Below are 21,041 nucleotides of genomic sequence, written 5' to 3' on the forward strand. Positions count from 1 at the left end.
TTATTATCTACATACTTGTCAATTGAAAGAATAAAAAAAAAAAAGAAGAGAATATGAAAGAGACAAAGATAATATCTCTTTTTCGATTTCTCTTTCTCTCTTTCTCTCTCTTATTGCCTCTCTTTCTTTCTCTCTCTCTCTCTCTCTCTCTCTCTCTCTTTCTTTCTCATTTTTAAAATGATAAAACCGAGATCTCTTCGTAAAGATTATTTTCTTCCTGTATTAAAATACAGAGAGAGAGAGAGAGAAAGAGAGAAAGAGACGGAATAACTTACGTGGAAGATATAACATAAAACTTTCCTTCGAAAGATACTTCTGTTAAACAGGTTCTTGTCTTAGCATTTTAATTTTTTTTTTTTTTTTTTGACCGACTAGATTCCATTCTCAACATATAAAATAATATAAATCGAATAGAAGTGCCTAGAGAACTTCGATAAGCCATAAGAATTTTTTTAAAACACCGTACGTGAACTTTCGTACGTGATAGAGAAATTTTTGTTTCTTTTTTATAATATAAATTCAAAAATACACATTGCATGTTTGCAATAATATTGTGGATAGAATTCTTTTTTTTTTCTTTTTTTTTCTAATATCTCTTATATTTTTTGCAATTTTGCATTGCATTTGTGAAAAACATAATTTTCAAGTAATTTTTCTTTTTTCGTTTATTTTTTCTTCATATTTTTCTTTTTTTTTCTTAAGAAATTTCCTTCTTGCGATGTTTACGGAAGCTGAGAGCATAGAAAAATCTTTTTTAAAGAAATTTACAAGTAATGCATATTTAATTTAATCTAATCTTTATTCTTCAAACATGTAAAGTGGTTTATAAAAGAAAAACGATTATAATTAATATAGAGTTTATTATTATACGTTACATATTGCATATATAATATAAATTATAATATATGTAATACATACATAAATATATTTAATATGCATATATATAAAATATCATACATATATTAAATTTTATTATATATACATTAATTTATGTTTTCAATCCAATATGTGATAATTTTAATTTAATGTTTCTAATATCTCTTTTTATAACACGTATAACATACTTCTTTCACAATCGAAACATAAATAATAAAAATCGAAAAAGTCAAGCCCGACGAATAATATCGATAATATCGACTTAAGTTAACCTTGCTATAAATAATAAAAAACAAAAAAAAAAAAAGAAAGCAAACGTTCTACAAAACCGAGTGAATTAGCATAAAATTTGACATAAATGAGTTGGCATGAACTTTTTACGACTTATGTGAAATAATAAAGAAAAATATTAACAAAATAAATAAATGAATAAATGAATATACAAATAAATACATAAATAAATAGAAAAAAAAAATTGAAGAAGAAAAATGATTAAAAAAAAAAACAAAAGAGAAAAAGTAATTATACAAAGCAATTAAGCAACGAATGATCGTTTTCATAATGACGTTTTAAAGAAAATTAGAAATCATGATAAGAGACTAAGAACATAGTTATTGGTTGAATCATATACTAAACGAAAGTAGGTTGTTGACTCTTGGTTAGAAAACGGTTAAGTAAAAGCATATTACAACTGGTCTAACTCGTTTTAGTGATTCATATTAGAAAGATTTTATATATATATATAAAATGTATGCAACGAACTCTATCTTAACTGTGTAGAATGTTGTAAAAACTTTACATATTTCGATTAGATTAGATTAATAATTGACAAATTGTAAATTTCTTAAAAAAGAAAAAAAGAAAAAACTGTGCTGAATTACGCAATAAATAAACGAATAGTTATATTAATAAACAAAGATAAACTAATCCATAAACAAACTCTATTTACTATATCTTGTAATAATACTATGATAACATTATCTTGTAATAATATTACGATATAATATATATATTATTTAAGAAAGAAAATTCTTTTTATTTTTTTTTTTCACTATCAAATAATTATCGAGCTCATATATGTATATATATATATAATATTTATGTATATATTGTATAAAGATGAACATAGGGTATATTAATCAATTTTCCAGAAAATTAATTTGCCTATCCGGACGAACGAATCAAAGAGAGAACAAGTCAGTCAACCATAATCAAACTGTTACAAAATTCACCTCTAAAAGAGACACACATAAGACCGGATTAGCTTTCTAATAACAAGACCCTTTAAATTATACTAATCTTCGATAATTTCGTCTCTCTCCCTGTTTAAATTATGTTTCGTTAAATTCACTAAAAATAAAAGCATTATTCTTGATTTTCTTTTTTCATATATATATAGACATAATTTTTAATTAAATATAATATATTTATCAATTATTATTATTATTATTATTATCATTATTATTATAAATTTGCTTAACATATTTTTCATATCATTTATTTCCGTTGCATTCATATATTTTTTCATTCCTTTTTTTCATTCGATTTTCATTTATTATTTTTATTATTACTATTATTATCATCATTAATTTTAATTGTTCTTCTTTAATTTTCATTTCTTTCGATGTTTTCATTTATTATCAACTTCTCATTTTTTTTTTCTTTCGACGTTCTCATCGTTAGTTCTTATTTTATCGTCCTTATAATTTTCTCTTTTATTTTCTTTTTTTTCTATTTCCTCGCTTTTAATTATTCAGTATCATTTCAATGTTTCTAATTTTTCATTTGTTTTCTTTTTAAATATAAAATTTAAGATCACGAATTAATACAAATAACAAATCCTTGCTTTATTTCTTGCCCTATTCTTCGACGTATATATACATTGTATTTTTATTGTCTTTGGAAAAAGAAAGAGAATTAGAAATAGAATTAGAAAAGTAAGAATAAGAAATAAGAAGATGAAGACATTGACTTAATAGTCGAATAGAAAGAGCCTAATTATTAGAATCTTTTGTTTCGCACATGTCTTCGACGTCTCCTTCGTAGACATTTTAAATTAGAATTTCTAATCGTCTATCTCTCATTGGACAAAACGTGTTTGTAAAAGATAAAACGATTCCTAAAAATAGCTAATTATCTATCTATATATCTGTCTTTGTTTATAAATTCAAAACAATCTTGATGTTTTCGATTAATCGAATGATCAAAGAAAATTTCGTAAGAACAAATAAGAAACAAACATATGTTAATTTATTTATTTAATAAATAAAAGCAAAAACAAAACAAAATACATCGAACAGAATATTTTCTCTAATTTAAATCAATTCTCGATATTTCCAATCAATCGAAACACGAAAAGAAAGAAAGAAGAAGATTCAATCTAAAATTTCAAATAAAATAAAAAAAAAAGAAAAGAAAATTGATAAACTAATAATCATAATACTCCTAACCAACTTCCAACGCTACTATCGAGACAAAAGTATCTACCTACTCTTTCGAACGAATAAAAATCGAACGAGGAAACAAAAGAAAAGAAACGAAAAAAAGATCTAACGAAACAAGCCGAATTTTCATGAAACATTAAAAAAGAATAAAATTCGTTTAGTTCAATGAAACGACCGGTCGTTCTCAATCGAATGACGTAATATTGTAATCATCAATATAACAACAAAAACAACGATGAGAACAATGACACAACACAAAAACGACGCTACAGAAAAAAATATTGTACAATACGACGACCCAACGATTCTCCACGCGACGTTATCGTCGTCTCTTTCTCTCTCTCTCTCTGCTTTGTATATATCTATACCTATCTATCTCTCTGTCTCTGTATCTCTCCCCACTCCATCACCCTCCTCGTTCAGAGCGATGTAAGAGACAAAAACTTCACCGTACAAAATAAAATAAAATAAAAATAAAAAAGAAATTATGTTCGTTCGTATCTCATTGTTGTCGTTCTCCCATCGTCGTTGTCACATTGTCATTGTGTCGTATCGAGAGAGAAAGAGAGAAAGAGAGAGAAAGAGAAAGAGAGAGAAAGAGAAAGAGAGAGAGAGAGAGAGAGAAGAACGACGCGTTTTGCGTTACATCGAATCACGTCGGATCGGATCGGATAGGATCGGATCGCGTCGCGGCGCTTAGGGACACGCCAAAAAGCACGCTCTCTCGTTGTCGCGAGAGAGAGAAAACACGAACTTGCGCGCTCGAGCGTATATACTCCCACCGAATATATATATATAATACTATTTACTATTACTATTACTACTACGACTCTAGCAGTACCTCCTCCTCTCTCTAACCAACAAACTAACATAAGTAGTAAGCGAGTAGTATGTAAGTAGTAAGTAAGCTCTAACGCATTTATGTATATGTATATATATATATATATACACGTACATATAATGTATATGATATGTATGTATACATATATATATATAATATGTAATATATACACGACTGTGAAATGAAGTTGCACATTGTGCGCATAAACGTAGCTCGGTATGAGAACAGAAAAAAAAAGAAAAAGAAGAAGGAGAGCGAACGAGCGAAAGAAAGAAAGAAAGAGAGAGAGAGAGAGAGAGAGAGAGAGTGAGAGTGAGAGAGAGAAAGAACGTAAACAAGAAGCTTCTCTCTCTCTCTCTCTCGCTCGCTCGCTCACTCCACATCTCCATCACCATCTCCATCTCTCTCTCTCTTTTTCACTCTTCTTCTCTCCCCCCCCTCTCTCTCTCTCTCTATTCATCTCCTCTCAGAAACGTTCTCAACGTTCTACGTAACGGAACGTGTGTGTTAGATAGAGAAAGACATATATGGAAACATTAAAGTAAAGAACAAGAAAGAGAGAAAAAGAAAGAGAGAAAGAGAGAGAGAGAGAGACTGTCCCTTAAGATAAGGACCTACTGTGATTTCCTTACTCTGCTCGTGACGTCCGATACTTCTCGCATGATCGCTTCAAATGCTGCCGTTTCCTGCGCCTCCTTCTGGTTGAGCAAGGCAATCTTTTCACTGAATTTCCGTGGATTCGCCATGATGGCTCTCTCTCTCTTTGTGGCCGCCACTGGACTTTTCCGAGACCGGACTACACACACACTAAGAGATTGCTAATAGCACGACGAAGACAGAGAAACGAGGAAGAGAGAGAAAGAGAGGAGAGACGGGAGGAGAAGGGAGAGAGAAACAGAGAAAGAAAGAGAGAGAGAGAGAGGGAGAGTGAGAGGGAGGGAGAAAGAGAGAGACACACACAACACTCGTTCAACGTTCTTTTACAATCCACGGTGGTGAACGCGACGAGTCGACGTGCGCGTTTCCCCTGCGCGTTTTTTCCCTTTCTGTCCCTTACCCCTCCCCTTTACCCCTTCAATTTCCCCCCGATCCTACTCTAACTCCACTCCACTCTCTTTCTCTGTCTCTTTCTTTCTTTTTCTCTTTCTCTCTTTCTCTCTCTCTCTCTCCCTTCTTCTCTCTCTCTCTCTCTCTCTCTCTCTCTCTCACTCTCGATCACTCACTTTAAAGGAACCTCCTTTTCATCGACACACGATTAAGAGGAGAGCACTAACTTTTTCTTATATATGTACACACGCCGTACGCACGTACACACACACACACAACACAACACACACGAAAGCGCGCACGCACAGAGATAGACAGAACACGCACGACGCACGCACGCACGCACTCACGCACGCACGCACGCTCGCGCGAATTCACAATTCGGGACGCACACGCTCGTGAATACGGAACACTACTAAACACACTACTGTTGGAACACCGGAACGAACACACCGAGTTCGTTCGCTCGTTTTCTTTCTCTTTCTTTTTCTCTCGTAGTCGTCGTCGTTCGTTTGTTAACTAGCTAAGCTAGCTAGCTAGCTCGCTCCCTCGTTCGCTCCGCTCGGCTCGGCTCGACTCGCTCGCTCGTTCGCCTCGGCTCCACTCGGCTCCGCTCGGCTTCGCTCGCTTCGCTTAGCTTGGCTTGCCTTAGCTTAGCTTAGCTTAGCTTCCCTTAGCTTTGGCTTAGCTCAGCTCAGCTTAGCTCGGCCTCGGTCGACTCAGCCTCTCAACCCGTTCGTTCGTTCGTTCACTTTTCAAATCCGTAACCGACTGCCTTCTCGATGGCACTGACGATACGCTAAATTATGCGGCACTGCGCGCCACACGTTACGCGCAGCAACACCATTTTCGCGGGCCCATTGGTCGACAACGTTTTCGATCGACAGCGCCCTCGTATTCGTTTATTAACGATCAGAGCACCTACGTACGTACACACCACAAACACATACGTTCTTCTTCGAATTAATTGGGTGTGCGTTGCATCGGTAAGATAGATACCTTTCGAATCTATACAAGAGAAAATATTTACGTGTATTTCTTTAAAACGGAGCAAAAGTTGTCTTCTTTTTTCTTTTTATTTACGTACCAAGAAATACGTGTTTATTCGTAATGTCGAGATAGCGACGATCGTCTTTTTTTTTTCTTTTGAATACGATACTCGATTCCGATTGGTAGAAATGTTTCGATCATTCTATTGGTCGTTCTTACCAGTATTACACGTTCCTCGTGATTTAGTAAGACGTAGTTTATCGGCAAGGTAGGTATCTTTTGAATATAAGAAAATATTTGATTTATTTGGAAGACGAAAGGAATTTTACTGTGGTGTTTACATTTTAATATAATGTGTGTAGGTTACGTATGTATGTGTGTATATATGTGATACTTTAATGACGATGATTTTGCGATTATAATTCTTGATTCCGATCGTTTAAAATATTTCGTCGTTACTTTCATTACATGATAGGGAATATGCGTTTATTGCTTAAGATTTTTCAAAGATATCGTATAGGCATTGATTTAAAGCGATATAGTTATAAATCAGTTAAAATCGCAATTAGATTTTTAGAAAGTGATTCGTCAATATTTAACAATATCTCCCTCATTTCGTATTTAATTGGAAAATTCGATTTAACCTTTTAATAACCAAACATTATTATCTTGAGAATATTTTTTTAATAGGATATTTTAATAAAAAAAAATTATAATATTTATTACGTACAATAACTATAAAAACTTCTTCATATTTTTATCTTGCAAAAAAATAACCTTTTTTCTCTATTATTTCTTTTTTTTTACAATTTAATGATTTATTTATTTATTTATTTATTTTTTCTTTTTTATTCTTATTAATAGTTTTAGCTGTTAAACGATTACATTAGCTTTAATTTATTTGACAGTGATTAAGATGTGTGATTATCCAATAAGTATCTTTACCCTGCGTATAATCTCGTGTAAATGTATAATTGCTTACACACTTATGTTCAATTCTCGTAAATTGAATAAACTTACTTTTAGAAAAGATATCGTTAAGATCCACGCCTGGCGCATAATGTATAACCAATTCCAATACTACAGTTGCATTATCTATAAGAAAATGTATATGAAACAAAATACCTTTTTCAAAGATATTAGACTATCTCTATTTCTATACTAATTCAATTACCTTCTGAATCCATTATGAAGTTAAGATTATAAGGGAAACATAAAAATATACTTTCTTCTGTCATAGCAATAAGTTTTCTTTGTTCTTCGGTTAATGTGTCTACTTTTGACTTTAATATTTGTAATACGCTAATATCTACAAGATTGTATAAAGAATTATAATCTTTATTTGCTAATGCTATTGATACCATCGAAGCTGCCTAAAAGTAATTTCATTAATTAATTGTATCGTATCACTTACTTCGATCTTATATTTTTATTAGAGAAATAATTTCTTTTCTTATAAAAATTTTAATTAGGAATATAAATAATGTGATGAAATGTAATATTTAACTTACTTTTCTAGCAGAATCCATAATATCTCTCAACTTAAACTCTGAATCCTTTGTTAAAGAAGGTATAAGTAATTGAAGGAAACGCATTTTAAGGGTATTAAAAATAGAATATGTCATAACAATGGGACCAGGTATAAGTTGTGGCAAAAATTCTTTTTTTTCTTTCTTCTTTTCCTCGTTTTGAGAAAAATTTCTATATATTATATTTCCTTTGGAGGTTATAGACGGCAATATTAATTCTTTGGATTGATATCTTTTCGTTCTCAATATATAATTATTACATGCTACGGATACATACAAGTTTCGTAAACCTAATCGAGAAACAGTCCTTTTAATGATCACAGTCAACATTTTCAATTTTTATTTCAAACAGTATGTGTTACTCGTTAGCATGTATTTATATATAAGCCAACGGCACGTAGTACACATACATCGATACATACGAAAATATTTTTAATACTTTAGATCGTCTTTATGATTATTTTATTATTTTCTTATTTTTTCTCTCATTAAATATTCCCTTTATATCATAATAGCGATATTTTATCATATCGTTAAATAAATTAATAAAGAAGCAAAATATAGATACATTTTTTAATTAGTTCAACATATTAACGTGACACATTCGATGAAGTTATTAATGATATAAGAATATTAATTTGTTTGAGCAATAAATAATTGATAGATTTAAACATTAAAATTTATTATATAATCTTACAATAATGTTTTCGAATTTCGCGCTTTTTTTCTTCACTAACAATATCGTTTATTTGTTTTATTAGATGATTGATTTGATTTATACATGACGTCATGCAAACTTAACATTCACGTCAATAATAAACATATTTTATTATCAAATGCGCAATTATAGATTTGTCCAAAATTACGTTAAACATTTATTATGATAATGTTGGTAAGACTGTTACGTAAATAATTAGTTACGCGTGTGAGTTTAACCGTGCGATTAGAAACGTAGATCTATCGTCGTTTATATATTTTCTTCTTATTACATAAATCTCTGTAGCGTTAAAAACGAATTATGAGGTTAACTAATAATTTATTTACAAGAGTAGCAGAATGGACGAAGAAATATTCTAATTTGCCCGATTCCTACATAGAACGTACTATGCGACAAGTGCGTCATTTTACTTATTTCTTATTAGATACGCTGACACGTTTATTATAAAATATTGTCATATCATTATATTTGCTTATATTACATATATTTATATATATTATAAATTAGGTTTATTGGCGAACTCCTCGAGGCAAACCGCAATATCTTCGACGAACTCACGAACGTAAACGTTACTGGTTCTCTATTTATAAACCATGGACGAATAATTTTAAGTTAGAAAATAGTAAAATGAAATTACCTCCTTACATACATATAGAACCTATAAAAGATTGGAGTTTCTTTCGTGGCGACAGGGTAATGAAATATCTTATTTCATAGTATTAGGTTATTTTCTATCTTCTTATTATTACTTTATTTGTTATTTATAAACTACGAAGATACTATTGTTATTTATCATAGGTTGAAATATTAATAGGAAAGGATAAAGGTAAACAAGGTATAGTAAAAGAAATAATACAGGAAAGGAATTGGGTTATCGTAGAAGGTCTTAATACCAAATTAGAACATGTTGGAAAAAATAAAACATTTCCTGGAATACATGTATTGGTGGAGCAACCATTATTAGTTACCACTGACGTCGCTTTGGTTGATCCTCACGATTTGTATGTATATTAAGAGACTATTAACCTATCTTTTATTACGTTATAATGCGTTTTGTTATTAGGAATGGAACTAAGATAGAATGGAGGTATACGGATGAAGGTAAGAAGGTACGTGTATCTGTTAGAACTGGTAGGATAATTCCAATTCCTGAATCCGCATTGGAAACGATAGATTATAAGCTTCCAAAGCTTTATAAAGATCAAAGTAAAGATACACCTAAAGAGGAAGTAGCAAAAGTAACATTCAAAGTAAGCGTTATTGTATCATTGAGTAATATGACATAATCTAATCAGGTTTACTTATAATATGTTACTATACTTTTAGCCAGCTTTAAAAACTTTTGAAATGGATATTATGGATAATATGGGTATCAAGGAAGATCGTACACCTAAAAAATCTTATTGGTATTAGGTTATATTGTAAGTAGATATATATTAATAAATTTCTTACATAAGCAAGAGCTATATATCGACTGGGATAATTTTTATCAAAATATATTGATTTATTTATTTATTTATGACACACCGTTTGATAAGAAAAATGTTATCAGTTGATTTTAGCGCTATGAAATAATATTATTTTTACAAGATCTAAGCTTGTAGAAAAATATTACAAAATCCCTTTTACTTTATGTCGATTATACGAATGTATACAAAAAGTTTGATCTTCACCCATCTCTTTTATTTCTTATTTTTTTTTTCATCTTTTTTCTTTTTCGTTTTATATTAGAAAATACACTGAGACATGGGTTTTGTTTATAAATTGCTGTATTTAGATATGTATGTAGAAATTATTTGATAATTGTAATTGTTATCAGGATTAGACAATACCAACTTTATGCAGAAGTTAACCGTAAATCGTATATTGTAATCGATATCCGATTAGAGCAAAAAAATAATTATAGTTTATCTTATACTTGACTTTTCTTTCTTTTCTTTTCTTTTTTTCTTCTTTTGTTAATTTATCTTATTAAATAACGTCACGCATACATATCACAGTACAATTTTTTACAAACTCACACAGATCCCTGGAACACTATCTGAAATTTAAATATAATCCAATATTAATATATTTTCCTTATGTTAACACACAACATCTTTATATTATCTATGTCACTTTGTTAAATATTGCTTCATTCTTTATATTTTTTCATGATTATTTCTCTTTCATTTTTTATTTACAAATATGCCTAACAATGAAAATTAGAAAAGATGCCAAAATTTTATAAATTATATTTTTTTGTTCTTTTTTTTTATGTTTTTTTTTTGTTTATATAAGCATATCCATAGCAATAAAGGGTTTATAACATAATCGATATAAGTAAATTTTTAATAATTTTTTACACATTTAGACGAAGAAACGAAGAATGTTTTGTATCAAGAAGCAACGTAACATGATAAATCAATAATAATAATAATAATAATAATAATAATAATAATAATAATAATAATAATTTTTTTAGGTTAACAAAATCTTATAACATATTTTATTAATTAATAATTATGCAAATCCGTGATGCACTGCGTTATATATACTCATTGGAGAAACTATTAAGCTGTTTAATCTCTTTATAGATTGTATATATATTCTGGTAAAAAGAGAGCCTCTAAGGAGGGTGAGGGGTAGGGGACGAGGGAAAAAACTATTATGAAATATTCAGTATTATTTACGCATTACGCAGTTAAATGTTTAACTACGGCGGTAAATATGACTTAATTAGCGAGGATTTAGGATTCAACTATACGAACTATTTAACGTCGATAGTATTATTGCACTGAGTCAGCACTAATTTTTTAAGGTTATGTATCGAAAGTTCAAGTAAGTAAATGCATTCCTTTTGTCGATTATTTTAGCAAATATTGTACTTTCTCGTACATGGCATAACCTCAAAAACAAACAAGATAGATTATATATATATATGTATGTATATATGTATATAGATGTACGTATACATATACATATATAATTTTTCTTTTTATTCGTGTGTATCGATTCTCTCGTCGACAATCGAGATAACTCTGATCTTAGAAATTGATAATTTCTTGATAACTGAATCCCATGATGTGAAAACTAGGGAAGTCCATTATAATTTACTATGGTTCACGAGGACTTGGTGGCAGGGTGCCTGACTAGGAGGTTCACTTCACCGTCGTGTAATTTTTTCATCAGAGACCAAGCTTCTATCCTCGACATTCTTGTAACGTCACTACCGTTTACTTCTAGTAATTGGTCCCCTGCCTTTAAGGCACCTGTTTTTTCAGCAGCACCTCCTGATTTATTAGGAAATAGGAATAATTCGATTAAGATTATTTCCATTAGTGATAGACCAGATCTAGTATAGGTTTAGAAAACGTAGAAATAAACTCACCAGTAAATATTTTCTTTATTACCAAGGGCCTGTCTCCTAGAGGACTATCTCGTCCTCCCTCTAAACTGAATCCAAGGCCAGCTCCATCTTTGTAAACTGCGACCATTGATGGTGGACCCCAAGCAGTATCTTCTACCGTATTTATTTCGAATCCTAGGAAAATCAGTATCTTCTTTTAGATAGAATTAAGAGTGGAAATAATTTTCAAGTATATTCATTGTCGTATTAATACTTGAATCCACTATGTTTCAGACTAACGACATATGAGAAGCAATCGTTACCTTCAACAATAGTTTCGACACTGGCAGTCCTTGATCTCAATTTACATCCTTCTTCGATTCTCGCCCTAGATACAACCAAGACAACTTCTGATCTTGGTTGCTTCAAAACAGTTAGGCTCTCTCTATGCGTGAGACCACGTGTACTCCTACCATTTATACTAAGTATTCTGTCTCCTCTTTGAACACGACCGTCCTTGTCGGCAATGGAATGAGCTAACACACGATGAACGGTAATCTCTTTGACTTCGCAATCAGCTCCACCTGCCAAAGTTATCCCAACACTTCCTGTAGGATTTTCTTTGTGAAGTAAGACTACTATCACGTCATGAGCACAACGAGCTTCCTCTAGGCTAGCTTCTTCGACGAGCTGAGCTAATTCTTGTTGTGAAATCAAGCTAGTACTGCTAGCCAATGAACTTATACTACCGAACTGTTCGCCACAAAATCTTTCGTTGTCCGTTTCTGTTCCAATAGATGACACGTTCTCGTCAATGCTACTATCCAAACTTGGAAATCGATTGTGAGACGAAGCTGATGTTACTTGTTGCTGATTCTGACCATTGGTGGTTGCATCTATCTTATCCAAAGCCTTCTTCATGTCGGTTACACTGACGCTACGTCTACCTAAATTCCTAGCTGTTGGGATCTTTGACGCATTGCTCTTCGATTTCTCTATTATGTCCGTTTCGTCGTTGTTATCTAAGATTCTCGATCTACCTAACGTTGGTATCTTCGAGACGAATGGTTTATCCTCTCGCCAAGAATCATTAGAATGAGTTGGCGTCTTCTTGGTAAAACGATTACCGTCCCTTGATTCTGGACTAGGTCTGTGGAAGGATAAACCACTACCATTCTCCGTTCTACCTTCGATACTTTGCGTTCGTAACAATTTTGGACATGGAGTTTCTACCTTTGCACTTAGTATATCCTCCAAGCTCATTTGACTTTTTGATCTGCCAAAACTACCATCGTCCACGTGTATCGCTGATCTTGATCTACTTCTCGTTGTTAGGATAGTCAAGAGATCGTTCTGATCTTCCTGTGTCTTTTTTATCGGAGAACTGACCTTACATCTTTGTTTCATAGTTTCTTGTGAAATATCTTCGGTTTCCTTTTGGACAGACCTATTTTTCAGGCCTAAGTCGTTCGAATTGTACTGTTCGTTGTTACCACGGGATACAGTTTGACTTTTCAAGCTCACTGGATTATCTTTTTCCATCGTATTAGCTAACTTTTCTTCTGCCGACCTAGCCAAAGCTTTTGCTTCAGCTCTAACCCATTTCTTCAAGTCGTTTGAAGGTTCCAACATCTCTGATTTCGGTGGTCTCACAGCTGGCGTGATGATGGTTCTTTTAGGAGGTAATTTAGGTTCTTCGATCTTCCTTTGTAACTGATCATCTTCCTCTAAGAAGGAATCAGTAACTTCGATGTAAGCTATCTTGATATCCTGTTTGGGGACACCATTATTGTTAGAATTATTCTTTCTTCTAACGGTACCACTATTCTCAGGATGCGTGTCCTCTTCGTCGGAGAACTTTCTTTGGATTAATGGAGAACCGTTCAAGTCTCTACCACTTCGACATCTTGCGCTAGCCAATATATTCTTCCTGTTTATTGCCTCAACGCTCTGTGGCTTGAGTACTCTTCTTGATAATGACTCCGCACTAGCCTGCGAGCCCGATGTCAAAGTCGACGAGGTACTGCAATTTGTTTCGTTACTGTTTGATCTTCTCAAGGTTTGCCTTTGAGGAATTTGCGAATTCCTTGTTGCGTCTATCGGCTGAGGCGAACGTGGATCAGAACTGGTACTACTACTGCTAGACGATGATGATCTTTCCGACGAAACGTATGTCCTTTCGTTATTTAGAATGTTAGGTCTAGCGTTATATTGTTCGGTATTACTTATCGATTCATTTTCAGTCTTTACGAAAGCCTTGTTCGAGGTGTCTATGATGAAAGATCGACGTTGATAATTCATCTCGGTCGACACGTAAGATCTTTCCGACGAAACAGTTGATCTCTCCGATGGGACAGGTGACATGGGTGGACTGAAACCACGTGATATACTACTCTGAGAACTACTCACTGCCGAGTCATTGTCAGAGTCATCGTAATCGTTACGCGTCTTTCTCGGCGCATTCATTCTCTGCCTGCCACGTAAAACGTCTGGAGAATTGCTCGCCGATACGAATTCAAAACTGTAATCGCTCCTCGTCGGACTACATATACTTTCTAAACTTTTAGGTGGTTCTGACAAGGTATTACTCGTATTGCTACTTGTATTACTACCGTGAGAATTCTTTGTCATGTATGCAGAAGAATTTATCGTATTACTGGAGGAACCGTATACCGTCAGACTCTTCCTTTTAAAAGCTGGCGAATATTTCGAGTTTATCTGAGGAGCTGGCATCTTGAAAGACGTTGTAGCTTTCAACGGGACACTCGCCGAACTTGTATTACTTGCTATCGAACTTTGCGATCCCCATTTGTCCTGTATGTTTGCTTTAGGTAACTACGAAATTAAAAAACAATATATGTACATATACGTATGCATGTATAAATCAAAATATCTAACAACAATCGATGTATTAATAATCTTTACTTTATTTTTTTAGACCAACCTGACTGAGTAGTATAGAGTTACGTGACTTGATCTCTGGCAAATCAACGATAGGCTGTTCGATAGGTACAGTCTCCTTCTCAGGAATCACCAAACCACGTAACTTCGAGATCGATCGTCTTCTCTGTTCGATCAGCTGATTCAAGCTAGTTCTTCTCATATCCTCGCTGTTTCTTCTAAAAGTAGAAACCAACGAATTCGTTCTGGACACTTGATTATTACCGTTAGGCACATCGTTGTTGTTTCCTGATGTACGTTCTTGAGCAAACGAACTTGATCCAGAGAAACTCGTCGCACGCGTTAAAACTGGCGTTGTTGACGTTGTTTTCGTTGGACTAGTCGTCGGATTGTTCAACAACGAGGAGTATAATTTCGTTGTACTTTGAATGTTGTCTGGCGACGTGATCGTAACGGCGGACGGGGAATAAGATTTATTCGTCAACGATGTCACATAATTTTTTGTATCATTGATAGTCGCCGTTATCGTTGGTTTTTGAGGTACAGGTGGTGGCGTTGTCGGTGCCATTTTCGAACTACTCGGGTATCTCTTACTGGGCGAACTCTCTTGAGAATAACTTTTAACCGAATCGGTCAAGTCGAAGGAACTTTGAGTTCTGTCTGAAAAAAACGAACTTCTTTCCTTTTGATTAAGACATTTGTCGTCGGAACAAACATCCTCGCTCGATTTGTATTTCGATAATTTTCTAACGTTTCCGGTCACAGTTGACACGTTTACGGCGTTAGGAAACAAAGGTGCATCCAAGCTACTTTGCGACGAGAACATTGCGATCTTGTCTCTGACCGATCGTTCCGATTTGTCGTCTTGTCTCCAAGGATCGACGTTCAACGAGAATTTCTTGGACGATGATTGATCGATGTTCCTCACAGGTAAATTCGATTGTTCCAATTTAGGCGGACCTAAATGAAAATAATTATATAGTTATCAGTAATTGCAAATTCCTTGCGAACAATTGTATCGTATAAAATCTTCTCAAAGATATATAAAAACGATTTAGAATTTACACGTAGATAGATAGATGGATGGATGGATGGATCATTTTCAAATGAAAATATAGATTGATATACGATCAATCGTTACCTGTTAATGGTAATGGTGGCGGAACTTCGTTAGAAATTTCGTCAGCTCGAATTTTGATCTCTGTCTCAATCGTTGGTACATCTTTGTGATAATAAGCAGCTATCTCGATTTTCTTTTCCGAAACTAATATGGTCTCTCCGTTTGTAATCGGTGAGCTGTTAATTTCGGATTGGCTGTTGTGACCGATCGAGTTTGAGAAATTTTTATTTCCAGATTTTTCATCCAATGCCGAGTCAAAATAATTCTTTTCGCTCCTCGAACCGACAACGTTGTTGCTGTCGTTCGCGAGCACCTTGAAATTATCTTTCACGGCGAATGATTTTTTATCGTTCTCGTACAAACGAAAGCTATTGTTGTCTGTATTATTGTTATTATTATTATTATTATTGTTGTTGTTGTTATTATTATTGTTGTTGTTGATGCTGCTATTGTTGTTGTTGTTATTCATAGTCGTTGTAGTCGCCATTGAGGAGGTGGTCGTGCTCGTTATAGTAGTTGTCGAGGAGTTTGTTGGAAATCGGTATTCGTGTTGGGTTGCGTTATCGTTGGCAAATTCTTGATATGCTGCAGGAAACTCGTCCCCATCTGGGGGCAGCCGTTGACCGCCTCCACAATTGTCCATTCTATCATTTACCGAATCTGAAAAGAGAGAAAACGTTGAAATATATATGTATGCATGAGAATATATATATGTATAAATATGTAAAGATTGTAATATATATATTTCAATACATATAGGTATAGTATACTACATCATACAAATAAGCGTAGGATGTGATTTACGTAGGTGTATTCCCAAAAATTTTCTCTTTATCAAATTTATGGACCATTCGATTCTTATAAAATGGCGGACGAAAGTTTTTTTTTAGTCAACAAAACCTTTTTTCTTTCTTCGCTTTTTTTTTCTCTTGTCAAATAGTAAAATCAATTACGAAAAATAATTGAAAGGTTTCGAAAAGAAGATAACGATCGATCTTTGATATAACATAAAAAACGAACGTCTTTCGTTCTTAGTATTTCAAAAAAAAAAAAAAAAAAATCTCGTAGAAATGATTCCCAATATTCTTGAATGTTATTCAAGAATATTATTTTTACTAGCCTCTTGAAAAACGATCGAATAATCCTATCATTTTGAATAATTCTGAGCAATAAATCAACATGAAAAAAAAAAAGAGGAAGGAGGAAGAAGGAAGAAATCAAAAAGTATAATAATCGAACAGGATCGATAAACTTGGTTATGAGTCCGTTATGAAACGATCGTACGATTCGATCGAATGATTTTAACAGGTACATTCTGAAGCTGTGATATTTCCTGGTTCTCAGAACTTTGAAAGGATAAGAATTTTATCATCTCTCTCTCTCTTTCTCTACGTGTATATGTGTGTGTCAGAAAAAGAGAGAGAAAGAGAGAGGTGTGACAAAGAGAGCCTCATGGTGCAGACGGGCTATTAGCAACTAACGGTGCATTATCATCTTCGCATTCCTGGGAATCCTTCCTACGATTCGTTTTTAACAGCGAATCGAGTTCTTCGCGAGCGAGCAAGCAACGAAGCAAGTAAACAAGCAAAGAAGCAAACAAACAAGCAAGTAAGCAAGCAAGTACGCAAAGAAGGAAGGAAGGAAGGAAGCAAACAAGCAAGGAAGCAAGCAGGTAAGCGAATAAACGAAGAAACGAATAAAGAAAAGAGTAAACGCCCTTCCCTTTGGCCAAAGATGGCTGCGAACTCGAAGGACACGCTTCGAGGAGGACTGCGTTAGTTTTAATCGCGAATCGGAGAAGTTGAATTTCTTTTTTGTTTGTTTTTTATTCTTCTTTTTCTTTTTTTTTTTCTTTTTTCGAAGCAACGAAAGAAAGAAAGCGGCGAAGGATTTATCTGTACGAATTTTTTATTAAGGAGAGAACTTGAAAGATCGAAAAACGAGTTTTATGTTACCTTTAACAACCCGTTTCTCTTTCGTTCCATTTTTTTTCTTTCTTTTTATTATTGTTGTTGTTGTTGTTGTTGTTGTTGTTGTTGTTATTATTGTTGTTGTTTATTTAAAACGTGGTTTTTTTCGTCGTTGGAAAAGATTTCAGTCGCGAGTTTTCACTCGAGAGAGAAAGAGAGAGAATAGTAATGACAGTAGTTCGACAAAAGTTAAATGTCGAGTGTCACTCGACAAAATTAAATGCCCAATGAAATAGGCGACGAAACGCATGTCGACCGTTACTCGACAAAATGCATGTCGAGTGATACTCGACAATGCGCATGTCGACCGTTACTCGACAAAGTGCATGTCGAGTGATACTCGACAAAATGCATGTCGACCGTTACTCGACAAAATGCATGTCGAGTGATACTCGACAAAGTGCATGTCGAGTGATACTCGACAAAATGCATGTCGACCGTTACTCGACAAAGTGCATGTCGAGTGATACTCGACAAAAAAAGAATGCGATATCGCGAGCGTATAAAGCTCTAGTAAAATTTTAGACTGAACTAACTAGTCTCTATTATGTGTACTCTTATCAGTTAGAATAATCGCGAAAGAATGAATTCCAAGCATAAACCATAAATCTGTATAATAAAAGCGTTCTAATGCAGGACGCATGGATTTTCTTATCGTAGTTGGTTGGTTGGTTGGATGGATTCCTTGGGAAAAGCAATGCGTTCTGAATGCATTCGAATGAAAACACAGTTTGTTTTTTAATGATCGATATGTATGCGTATAAGAGAGTGCAAGAACGCCGTGTGTTAACGCCAATGAGTAAAGTGAGATACGTATGTATGTTAATAGTAGTATATATACGTATACGTATACAGGGTGGGCATTCGTGTGAACGGCCGATCGGACCATATTTGTACCGATATCAGGGACAACGTGCGTCACCGTATATATGTATGTATCTACATATGTATTTACATTAATTCCTATGCAGTTCTCTTTTCTATAGGAGAGACGAGACAAAACGCAGACGTTTCGTCGAGATTTACACGGAAACCTTTGATTTTTATTCGGATACTTTATTTTTTTTCGATTATTATTATTATTATTATTATTATTATTATATTTGTTAATGGATTATTTTCACTTCAAAATTAAATCGTGCGATACGGCCGTATTTTCTGTAAAAACGAAAGAGTTCGAACAGTTTTTTCTTTTCTTTCCTTTTTTTTTTCAATAATGATAAAAGAAATTATTTTCTCACGTTTAATATTTTCTTTCTTCAAATTGCAATTTACGTATGTATATATAAATTTTTTTTTTTAAAGAAATTTTACTAACGAGAGAAGGAAGACTATCGAACGTGCATAATTTCGATGGTACACTTTTTAGTAATACAAACATCGATGTTTTCTTGCATATTTGTGATACACACGAGCGTATATAGAATATGTATATGTATATGAGTATATATATATATATATATATGTGTGTGGTAGTAAAGTTATGTTTGTTTGAAATATGTATACGTAATTCGCGTCATGATCAGTGCCAGGCGATTCGTCGAAGCGCAAAGTATTTGAGAGAATTCGATGTAGACATATTTATCATCCATCTCTCTCCGTCTCTCTCTCTCTCTCTCTCTCTCTCTCTCTCTCTCTCTCTCTCTCTCTCTCTCTCTCTCATTTATTAACGCACTTTATACTTATCTCGTTAAAAGCATTCTAAGTTCTAAGAAAACGTCGTACCAGTAATAACGTTCTTCTCTCTTCCATTTATTACGAGATTACGCAAAATGAAATGTTTTTGTCCTTATTCAAATTGACTGATGATTTCAATTTTATCAAAGTTCGAGAATAGAAAGAGAATATTTCATTGAAATATAATTATTAAAAAGAATTTCTTTCATTTGGAAGCAAAGGTGATACAGACAATTTTCAATAACATTTTCCTCGCATTGTCAAAACTGTTAACGTTGATATTATTAAGTTTTATCGAACGATTATTGAAAAAAAAAAAAAAAAAAAAAAGAGAAAGATAGAAAAAAAACACTAGCCTTTTTTTAGAATGAGAAACGATCACGTAGAACTTTCACACGTCTACAATAATATCGATGATCGATCGATTATCGATTGCGACGATCGTTCTATGATCTTGTAGAACTTTGACCTTGAAGAGAAGCACGAGAGAAAAAAAGCAAAGAAAGAAAAAGAGAAAAAGAATAAAGAGAAACGACTACAAACTGTTATCTGTTTATAACAATCGATTTCGAGGAATCGAGTAGAGATTTTACGAAGAGGAAAAACCAGGAAGAGATCTCGATCTCGAAGACATCTCGAAGATGAAATTAAAAAAAAAATAATAATAGTAATGAAGAAAGGGAGAGAGAGAGAGAGAGAGAGAGAGAAAAGAGAAAAGAAAAATAGACAAAAAAATAAAAACAAAATATAAATAAAGTTGATCCCCACTATTTCTCTCAATTTTTTTTTTCCATTCTCTCTTCGTCTATTTCTTTTTTTTTTCCATATTATTTTTTTTACTTCTTTCTTTATTTTTCTCTTTCTTTTCACGAAGAGAACACGCACAGTTTAGCACAAAGTTCGCGTCGAAGTTGTCTTTTCTTTTTCTCTCTCTTTCTCTCTATCTCTCTGCGTCTGGCACACGTACATACACACACGCACACACACGTACATACACACACGCACACATGTACCAAGGTCACACTTTTTCAGGTCCTCTTTCAGGATGCGATAGAGAATTACCTCTGGGACCATGTTCCTGTAGCATGTTTTATAAAATCCACTTGAAACTTTGATTTTGACGTTAGCGTTAGAGGAAGAGGAAGTAATATGAAGATGAAGATGAAAATGAAGAAGAAGAAGAAGAAGAAGAAGAAAAAGGATATACAAAAAAGAAAATAATAATAATAATAATAATAATAATAATAATAATAATAATAACAATGATAATAAAAAAAGAAGACGAAATAGAAGAAAAGGTTTAGAAAATTGTAAAGAATTTCTTGGAAGTTTTAGGCATCTCTCCGAAGTTGTTAGAGAGAGAAATAGAGATATAGTGAGAAAGAGAGAGAGAGAGAGAGAGAGAGAGAGAGAGAGAGAGAGAGAGAGAGAGAGAGAGAGAGAGAGAAAGAGAAAGAGATAGAGAGACTGGTTGCTGGTGGTGTCCAAGTCGACTGTCGTTGTTAGGGATAGCTCGTAGAGGGACCAAAGACGAAGAAGAGAGGAAGAGAGAGAAAGAGAGAGAGTGAGTGAGAGAGTGAGGGAGATAGATAGATAGATA

The 21,041-nt window shown here is 33.4% G+C and overlaps 4 protein-coding genes across 21 annotated transcripts in view; 1 reads left to right on the top strand and 3 right to left on the bottom strand.

The window, feature by feature from the left end:
* The window catches only part of LOC127069884 (CREB-regulated transcription coactivator 1), a 47,810-nt gene extending 41,730 nt beyond the window's left edge, over nt 1–6,080 (bottom strand). For 3 of the 14 annotated variants that reach the window (XM_051007533.1, XM_051007530.1, XM_051007521.1), the window contains exons 1-2: nt 5,385–6,079; nt 4,794–4,968 (exon numbers count right to left, since the gene is read on the bottom strand). In XM_051007533.1, the coding sequence (XP_050863490.1) occupies nt 4,794–4,907 (114 nt within the window). In that variant the 5' untranslated portion in view covers nt 4,908–4,968; nt 5,385–6,079. Of the gene's footprint in view, nt 1–4,779; nt 5,357–5,384 lie in introns of those variants that run through there. The other 11 variants (XM_051007531.1, XM_051007528.1, XM_051007532.1 and 8 more) reach the window with 8 other exon arrangements.
* Nucleotides 6,081–6,657: 577 nt separating this feature from the next.
* On the bottom strand, nt 6,658–8,144 carry LOC127069900 (uncharacterized). The gene is made up of 3 exons (XM_051007568.1): nt 7,710–8,144; nt 7,373–7,571; nt 6,658–7,293 (listed from the first exon to the last, which is right to left on the bottom strand). Exons 1-3 carry the CDS (start codon nt 8,055–8,057, stop codon nt 7,091–7,093), a joined length of 750 nt encoding a protein of 249 aa, XP_050863525.1. The 5' UTR covers nt 8,058–8,144; the 3' UTR covers nt 6,658–7,090.
* A 479-nt stretch (nt 8,145–8,623) lies between these two features.
* Nucleotides 8,624–21,041, top strand: part of LOC127069899 (probable 39S ribosomal protein L24, mitochondrial) — a 45,744-nt gene continuing 33,326 nt past the window's right edge. For 2 of the 4 annotated variants that reach the window (XM_051007565.1, XM_051007564.1), the window contains exons 1-5: nt 8,624–8,841; nt 8,953–9,138; nt 9,244–9,446; nt 9,509–9,695; nt 9,772–9,866. In XM_051007565.1, coding sequence (XP_050863522.1) covers nt 8,746–8,841; nt 8,953–9,138; nt 9,244–9,446; nt 9,509–9,695; nt 9,772–9,858 — 759 coding nt within the window. In that variant the 5' untranslated portion in view covers nt 8,624–8,745 and the 3' untranslated portion in view covers nt 9,859–9,866. Of the gene's footprint in view, nt 8,842–8,952; nt 9,139–9,243; nt 9,447–9,508; nt 9,696–9,771; nt 9,912–10,798; nt 11,074–21,041 lie in introns of those variants that run through there. The other 2 variants (XM_051007567.1, XM_051007563.1) reach the window with 2 other exon arrangements.
* Nucleotides 9,926–21,041, bottom strand: part of LOC127069875 (uncharacterized) — a 50,373-nt gene continuing 39,257 nt past the window's right edge. For both annotated transcript variants that reach the window (XM_051007495.1, XM_051007494.1), the window contains 5 exons: nt 15,816–16,454; nt 14,718–15,634; nt 12,097–14,608; nt 11,816–11,968; nt 9,926–11,717 (listed from right to left, as the gene is read on the bottom strand). In XM_051007495.1, coding sequence (XP_050863452.1) covers nt 11,548–11,717; nt 11,816–11,968; nt 12,097–14,608; nt 14,718–15,634; nt 15,816–16,454 — 4,391 coding nt within the window. In that variant the 3' untranslated portion in view covers nt 9,926–11,547. The remainder of the gene's footprint in view (nt 11,718–11,815; nt 11,969–12,096; nt 14,609–14,717; nt 15,635–15,815; nt 16,455–21,041) is intronic.

The sequence above is a fragment of the Vespula vulgaris genome, chromosome 17 (genome assembly GCF_905475345.1).
Source record: "Vespula vulgaris chromosome 17, iyVesVulg1.1, whole genome shotgun sequence".
NCBI lineage: Eukaryota > Metazoa > Arthropoda > Insecta > Hymenoptera > Vespidae > Vespula > Vespula vulgaris.

What these genes read in the sequence shown, in the direction of transcription:
- LOC127069900 (XM_051007568.1), bottom strand. Translation starts at nt 8,057, where the DNA reads ATGTTGACTGTGATCATTAAAAGGACTGTTTCTCGATTAGGTTTACGA. An exon ending in TTATGGATTCTGCTAGAAAA is followed by an intron (nt 7,572 to 7,709) that starts GTAAGTTAAATA and finishes AATTACTTTTAG; the next exon opens with GCAGCTTCGATGGTATCAAT. An exon ending in CTTCATAATGGATTCAGAAG is followed by an intron (nt 7,294 to 7,372) that starts GTAATTGAATTA and finishes ATTTTCTTATAG; the next exon opens with ATAATGCAACTGTAGTATTG.